Source organism: Eurypyga helias, unplaced genomic scaffold, assembly GCF_000690775.1.
Source record: "Eurypyga helias isolate BGI_N326 unplaced genomic scaffold, ASM69077v1 scaffold6568, whole genome shotgun sequence".
Taxonomy (NCBI): domain Eukaryota; kingdom Metazoa; phylum Chordata; class Aves; order Eurypygiformes; family Eurypygidae; genus Eurypyga; species Eurypyga helias.
In genome coordinates, this window is record NW_010266223.1 from 88,675 (window position 1) to 96,970 (window position 8,296).

At 44.2% G+C, this 8,296-nt stretch overlaps 1 protein-coding gene across 2 annotated transcripts in view; it reads right to left on the minus strand.

Moving 5' to 3' along the window:
* The window catches only part of MGLL (monoglyceride lipase), a 60,226-nt gene extending 52,067 nt beyond the window's left edge, over positions 1-8,159 (minus strand). Inside the window, exons 1-2 of one of the 2 annotated variants that reach the window (XM_010156989.1) lie at positions 8,150-8,159; positions 7,439-7,577 (exon numbers count right to left, since the gene is read on the minus strand). In XM_010156989.1, the coding sequence (XP_010155291.1) occupies positions 7,439-7,577; positions 8,150-8,159 (149 nt within the window). Of the gene's footprint in view, positions 1-7,438; positions 7,578-8,149 lie in introns of those variants that run through there. The other variant, XM_010156990.1, reaches the window with a different exon arrangement.
* Between the last annotated feature and the right edge of the window lie 137 nt (positions 8,160-8,296).

Sequence of the window (8,296 nt, forward strand, 5' to 3'; positions counted from 1 at the left end):
TTTTAAGGGACTGCTGCTGAGACAATTTACTTGTAGCTGAAGAGCAGAGAACAACTAATGCATCACTTAGTAGATTTTTATTTTTGTAAAATCTCTCTTCAAACATCAAGTACTCTTCAACCACCTAAACCTCCAGGAATAACTTACTTTCTCTGGCAACTTTCATCTAGGGACTCCAGACCCAATTTATATCACTTGCCTGGATGACTACACCCCATTTTAGATGAGGAAACAAAAGCACGGAAAAAGTAAGGGTCTGATTCTGTAAACTGTTGGTCATAGAATCATAGAATGGTTTGGGTTGGAAGGGACCTTAAAGATCATCTAGTTCCAACCCCCCTGCCATGGGCAGGGACACCTTGCACTAGACGAGATTGCTCAAAGCCACATCCAGCCTGGCCTTGGACACTTCCAGGGATGGGGCATCCACAGCTTCTCTGGGCAACCTGTTCCAGTGCCTCACCACCCTCTCTGGGAAGAATTTCTTCCTGATATCTAACCTAAACCTCCCTGCTTTCAATGGTCATTGTGTCACTGCCTAATGACTGTCTTGACCATTTGTTTTGCCTGTTCTCTGCTCCTCACTGACTTCTGTTTTCTGACACTAAATTTTCTAGGTCTAGCAAACTGCCTTTGCCATCACTTACTTAGTATGGGCGTATCCAGAGACTACCATCATCAAGTAAGCGCCTGCCAAACGGAAACAAAGATAGCTGCTGGCTGGAGAGCAAGCGTCTGTCAAGCAGAAGTGGAGTCTCTCTCATTCCATGGAAGGATTCATGAAGTTCAGTGTTATTCCAGGTCTTTTGGACATTGAAAATGGCCACATGGCTGCTACTGCAAAAATAATGAATCCCTTTGGACACATACTGCTGACCTGGCAGAGTATGGCTATGGTTTGGACTAGCCCAAGGTTGGTATTTGGGATTGCTGTAGCAGTATTTCTCTTCCAGTTAACATAAGTGAAATTTTATTGGTCTGCAAGAAGAAACCCTAGGAGAGAGATAGTTTTAATGATGTTGAAAAACTTTGCTTATCCTGGTACTGCGAATTTTCTTCCTATAGGCTAATAAGCCATACTGATACAACACCAGAATGCCTGTACTACTAGAGTACAGGGCAGGGAGGTATGGGTATAATTAAGGATATATCTGGAGTGTGATGAGGTAAGGGACCTGCCTAAGCATATCTTAAGGAATCTCATGGGCAGGATGCAATACTATCTCCTTGGATACTAGGAGAATCAGCCATTTGCTATCAGGGTTGTGTCACATCTCTTGGATAAGGGACAACAGGAGGTTTAAAACACTGATGGCTTCCATTCAAGTGGAAGCACATTAGGACAATGGCATGCCTGAACCTCGGGAAGGCATCTCAGCCAAATGTGTCTGCAGGGACAGCTCTCAGAACAATGCAATTTCCCTAGAAGAACAAAGAGATCAGATGTTCACCCTGGCTCTGAAAAGCACAAAGCCACAGCAGCTTGAAGGGAACTTGAAGGAAACATAGGCCAAATCCTCTGCAAGAGGCATCCAGAAAAAAATACCCTCTTCTAGCCAGTACAACCATACCAGCCAACTCTTGTTGTGGATGTATTCATGGTGATCTAAAAGAGCTGCTGTGTGTTCCCAAGGGATGTTCAAGAGTGCTGAAGAAGTTGAGGCAAGGAACTGTGTGCAGCTGGTTTTATTGTTTCATCTAAACCTACACGTCTTGTGCTACTGAAGTAAAGTGCTGTTGCATCTGGAATCCAGATAAGGTTGATGAGTTGGTCTGCTTCAACTATTGCATCACTGTCAACAAATAACTGGTTTAGAGTGCTCCTGGTTTAATGAGCTGAAAAAAAAAACTTATGCACCAGGGTCTGAGAGGAGACCCAGTGCAGGGTCTGCTCAGGATAAAGAGACCTGGAGGGACAGGCAGGGCTCTAACTGCTGAGTAACCAGCTAGGTGATCCATCAGGGTCATGGTACATCACCACACTTGTAATCCAATTAAAAGACAAATTAACTATTTGCATAAGAGAAGCAAGGTTTGCTTAGCCTTCAGTCTCTGGCAGAATTATGAACAGTAATTGAGTTTTTCAACACATTTTCAAGACCATTTTTCTTTTTTTCTCCTATTTCTACCTCTGATATTTGATTTTGCTTCCTTTGCTGCTGTCCCAGGACCAGGATGAAATTTTACTGCTTCAAGATTCACAACAGGGAACTCCTAAAGTCACCTTGTTCTCACACACCAATGTAAAAGTTGTACACTCGTGCTCAGAAGCTGATCCTAACAGGACAATGAGCAAAAGGGGCAGTTTAATTACAATTGTTATTCCCTTTGTTATTTGCCTTTTCGCTTGGGTTCTGTGGAATAAAAGGCAGATTTGCTTCTGTCGAACATTCCTGTGGGGACTGAAAAAAATCATCCTATTAAAAAAGCCTGTTGGAAATATCTACGGCAAGAACCTAAGCTGCTCTCCTGTCTGTCAGAGTCCCTCTGACGTGAAGCTGGTTTGCTAATTTGCCCATCCTCTGAAAATGCATAAGGAATCATAAAAGGATGCCCCCATTCACAGTGAATGACATTCACATGGAGCAAAGAGGACCTAGGCATTAAAGGAACACATCCATGGCTGATGAATAGAAGGGAGCCTTCAGAAACTCAGGCACTAGCAAGCAAAGCCTGGGATGTTGATTTGACAGTGATAATTATTATTTCCTCTGTGCACTGTGTATGATGAGAGCAGACACAGAGGGAGCTGAATTCATCCTACGACAAACTGTGCTGACATAAGTCACTTTGCGTGATACAAATTTGGTCCTTGTGCCTTAGTTTGAGGTTGACCTCATTAGTACCAAAAAAAGTGTTCTTCCAGAGTGACACTAAATTAGAAATTCCTTTAAGTATTTCTAGAGACTAACACCACAGTATAATTAAAGATACTATAATTAGCAACTTGATTCCCTTTGTTTGATTTCATGTTGGTTTATTTCTTTATTTATCCATTTTGGAAGGGTCTGAAAGTCAAATTCAACTTTGTCATCTGCTCATGCTGGGAGCTGTGCTGTTCTTCTGCAAATGCCATGGAGATGCTGGTAATGAGGTGCCAAAACCAGCAAGTAATATTCACAATTTAAGGGACAGTTCCAATATAAAGGCAGTTTGTATTTCTTCACCACAGACACTTCTGCAAAGTCCTTGGGGAAGACAGAAATATATTTTCTCCTTATTGGCTCAGCCTTTCATTGCTAACAAGTCAGAATGAATGACAGGCATTTTTCAAAGAGTAAAGCAAAATTTAAAAGTAAATAGAAAAGCAGGTGCTTTTTGTTTGTTTAATTTTGTGGGTTTAATCACACTTGCCAGGTGTAGAACTGAAAGAACTCCTACGAAGACACTATTTACTCACAAATGCAACTCTGTTGACTTAAACCATGGTCACGATGGCTGAAGTTGAGACAACCCATGTCAATGTGCATTAACAATCGACCAGGAACACATCTGTGGCTCACACGTGTCTCAGCTTCAGGCAGCCTCCCCAGGCAGACCACTTCAGTTGCTGGCAATCATCTAAGTGCACCTAGAGAGCACTACGTGGAGTGACAAAGCATCATGCTAACTAGCCACATAATGATCTCTGTTTGATACACGAGGAAGCTCAGATACGAGGATGTCTGGAACCCACATTTGCAAAAGCATCCTCTAACTTCAAGTGTCTCCAGCTTCAAGTGTCCAGCCTCAGGTGGCTGATCTACAGGGAGAGAGCTGAGCCTCACTTTATCTGGTCAGTGGTTGCTGCAGGCTATTAGCACCTTTGAAAAAACTACTCTGGGTCAATAAATCTCACAGGGTTTATTTGAGGTCAAGCAGAGGGGCTGAAAGTGTCCCAGAACAAACAGTTTGTGCTTATCTAGGCAGTGACGGGAACAGCTAAAGCATCCAGAAAAGGCTAGGGGGATACAGAACAGAGAGGAAAAGAAGGTCATCTCTGAACTTCTTCAGGCCCTGCAGGGGCCTCAAAGGAAGTGTCTTGACTTCTCCTCCCAACTTGCCTTCCCCTTCCTCATCCTACCCCTATTCTTAGCAGCTTTGTCTGAGAGCTGGGAACAGAGCAAGGTCTCTTAATGCCTCACCTCCAGTTACCTCTTATGTTGACTCAGACCACTCAGGGTGGTGGCAGAGGTTTTAACCCTGCTTGGAGCCACTGTTGTTTACACAAAGACTGCTTTCCCATCAAGGAGGATTTCCTCAGCTACTGGGACGTGCTATAGGCACGAGATCAGTCTGGTTTGGTAACAACCCTCCAAACAACATTACATGGTCCTGAAAAAGCCCTGCCTTGTCCAGGTCTTAAGCTCTGCACTCACCAGTGAGCACTCAGTGCTAAGGAGTTACCTGTTTTCACGCTCCACAAACCCTGCTGTTGGCACGATACATGAAAACGACACCAAAACATACTGCTCTTTCCTCCCTGCTGCATTCAACAAGACCACTTAATTACATCTTCAGATGAAACTGGCTCAACGAGTTGGGCAGCTTGCAGGGCTGCTGGCCAGGGGAGTCACACCTGCATGGCTGCCAGCAGGCAGGACAGAAGACACCCAGTCCCCAGCTCTGCTGTCGGGAGTGACTTCCCATCTGAAAAATAAGTGGAAAACACTGTCCCCTCCTTCTTTAGTCCCATTACTACCTACTCTATCTACCCCATCCAATCATGATGACATCTGAGCGCCTCTGTGTGTCAGCTTCCTGTGAAGTAATCACCTAAATCCCCCTTTGAAACAAAGGGGACCCTGCTGAGGAACTTACAATAGGTGCCTTTCACTCGCAGCACAACCTTGGCCCCGGTGGCACTTACAACAAAGCTCCCATATGTGCACCAGTATGGGCTGATCAGTCAGATCAACACCCCACAGGATTACAGCCTGGATGTTTGTGAGCATGATGCAGAAGAGCCTTAACAAAATTTCCCCATCTTCCTGACAAATTGGTTTTAAAAAAAAAGCTACAGCACGTCAGTCTGCCACAGTCTTTCTCCATTTCGGGTCTGTTTGAGGAGATGAAAGAGATGCACCAGCTCTGAGGGGTGATGTCTGTTGGTCGGCCCCACTCCCAGAGACCGCCTGGCCATTGTCTGCTCTTCAACCCCAGGCTAGGGCTACTTTTTAATTTTTCCTTTGGCAGCTATCCCGTTTTTTCCCCTCCCTGGGGGACGGGGATCAAGGATGATAACTTCTGTTCTAATAGAAGCCAAGTCAATGATAACCTTTGGGCATCTGCAGTGAAGAGGTATTTCTATAGCCCGAGCTGGGATTAGATGCATAATGGATCAATGAAACATCCCACTGTTTGCCGGTTCTAGCATCATTCATTAGCGTTAAGATTTGAACCTGAATCAACAATTGAGTTAGAAGACTGAAAGAATCACCTTCAGTATTTTAAATTGAATAAACTGTAACAGGCCTGTAAAAGTCCCCTGAGGTGTCTCTCTCTCTCCCTATACATATATATAGATCACTTTTGCTGAACATTTAAAATTAGATGAAAGTTGCTGAGCTTCTACATATGAAGCAGAAAAAGCCGAGCTGCTTAGGAAAAGTGAGAGAGGGATAAAAAAATAAATGTATTTTTGGTTTGCCTATCAAAGCACTTCAGGCGCATTCTTGACTGTAGGATCCAGGCACTAACTTGTTATTCAGTCACTTACCATCTCTCTCATACGTAACAATGCAAAAAGAGCTAATAATAAACAGTACGCCCCCTCCTTATACACAAACGCACACACACACACTTAGGAACCACTTGTAAATGAGCAACACTGATGCCATCCACTTTTGTTGTTGCAAAACTAGGGCAAGCTCCTTCTCAATTAACTGCTTGGTACACAGAGCCCTAAAAAAAACTAACTACCCAGAGGACTTAGACACCAAGTTTTAACTCTCAGTTCTTTACCATGCTTTCATTTCTTGATCAAAGACCCATCCACTCATTACTAATTTGCTAAGAAATTAAACATGAAAAAAGAAAGTAATTCCACAACTGGGTGATGGACAGTTAATGATTAATTAGCATTATAATACAAGACAGCCTGGTTTCACAGTAGAAGCTTGTCTTGATAGCAATTTTTTTTTCTGTAGAGGAAATCTTCAGGTTGGCACAAAAGACTATGTAAAGCATCAGCGCCAAAAACTTTACTCCTTCTTTTTGAAAGGCAGTGAGTAGAAGTATCTATAAAGTGCTTTTTGAACCAGGTGATCTTAAACCAAGACCCACGTCATACAGCCCAACTAGTGCAACGGAGCTATCTATAGTGGGGGCTCTGCACTGCCCTCCCCTCTGGGGACAGCGTACTTCGGCGCTTGCCCACCTCCCAGCTCTGTGTCCTTCACACTGCCCCTTAGATTGGCAGGCATAAAACCCAAGGCCAGATAACTTGGACCCATATCCATCTCCCAGTGCTGTTGCAAGCTGATTTGGACACAGGATAATGTCTAACCTGTTGCATGGTCAAGGAAAAAGTTTAACTCCTGGCTACAGCCTGATAAAGTTTTTCCTGTGACTGTTTTCTAGCTGTATAAAATCAACACAGCTTTTCCTGTTGTTTTGCAGAAAAAGAAAACCATAAAACAATATCCAGATTTTTATGAAGTAGCTACCTATATATTACTAGTGGTATCATAAATACATGCCAAGCCAGCAGATGCTGGGAGGTAGAAGAAAGATCATAACTGTGGGAGGAACAGCAGATCATAATCAGCACACAGTCAGCATAGGAAGCTATTACAGTGAAAGGTTCATTTAAATTATGAAAGAAATATTGTTTAAATTTCTCTATCCAATTACTTCTACGTGTTTATTACTGAGATTAATTTTGAAAATGCTGTTGCCAGTGAAAGAGCTCCCTAAATAATTTACTAACTATAAATAATTAAAAAAAAAACAAACCCAAAGAACAGTCAAAAAGCAACACAGCCAAACCAAATCCTGCCTGTTGCCCTGCAATTTTGGCTACCACTGTTCAAAGTGCATTCAGATGCTGATACTTGACTTGTTGACACGAAGAAAATTAGAAAGAGTAGATGTCGCTAAGCCTGTACCCCAGCCCTCCCTGATTGCCTGTGCTCTCAGTTTGAAGATGTTTACTGCTGACAGGCATCAGCCACCTGCACGTGCTGGGTGGCAGATCACTGCGCTGCCACCCAAGCCAGCTGTGCCTGCAGTGGAAGTAACTCCATGTTTTACATCTGTAAGGCTGACTCCAGCGAATAAAGGTTTGGAGCATCCAGCCTTTACAGTAAGGGCTCTCTCAGCTGAGAGGAATCTCCTAGTGGCTCTGCAAAACTCCATGCACACAGCTCCGTAACGGCAGTCACGCTATAAATAATAATTACACAAATAGAGTCTTATTTCCTGATAGTAAAAAGGACATTTGCTTGGAAGTGCTCACCTGGGAGCTGCTGCTGGCTTCCAATACCTGCAGAAGAGATACTGCCCATCAGCGTTGACAATATGGGGCAGGTCCTTGTACGGGATGTTTTGAGGACTCCGTTTGGGCGAACTTTCCTCTGGCATTCTGGAGGAATGACCTGCAAGGTGTTGGAAGAAACAAGACATACTTTAAAACAGGTGAAGGCAAGATAGAGGGTGATGGGCTTGGTAGCCACAGACATGCAAGAAAGTCAGTCAGCAAGGCAAGCACGGCTGATGGGAGTCTCCCTCCAAAAGCCCAGCCAAAGGACCCCCCAATCTTTACTGCTTTAAAGCAAAAGTGTAACATTTTGTGTTCAGAAATGGCTTACATTTTTGGAGGAGGGCACTGGAGGGGGGAAGAAAGGAGGGAAGATCAATCCACCACCACTACTTCGCTACAGCTTTCTCTCCCTCACTTCTCCCATCTGTGTTTATTTTGCATCATTTTGTGAAACGGATCCTAAAAAGAATATTTTCGCTGCAATCAAGTGCGGATTGTGCAGCAACCGCCACAGATCCGAAAAGACAGCTGCATAAAAGATTTATCTCTGCCTTAACATCTCGGCAGAGCAGCGGAGGGTACGCAGCAGAGGGATCTGCCACTGTGTCATCACGAAGAGCTTCGCTGACACCTCAAGCAGGGAGGTGGCGGGGGGATGAAACGTTTCCAGGCGAATGTGCAACCAACCTGTTTTCATCCTGTGAAAGGGTTTGCATTCTAGCGAGGAGCCGGCATCGCAAGTCAAAGGCAAGCAGACAAGGCTTGTTACATCTCGCTGCGGAGATGCGCTCACGCTCCGCCAACCGCGCAGCCCCCGCGGGTCCCTCCCGGAGC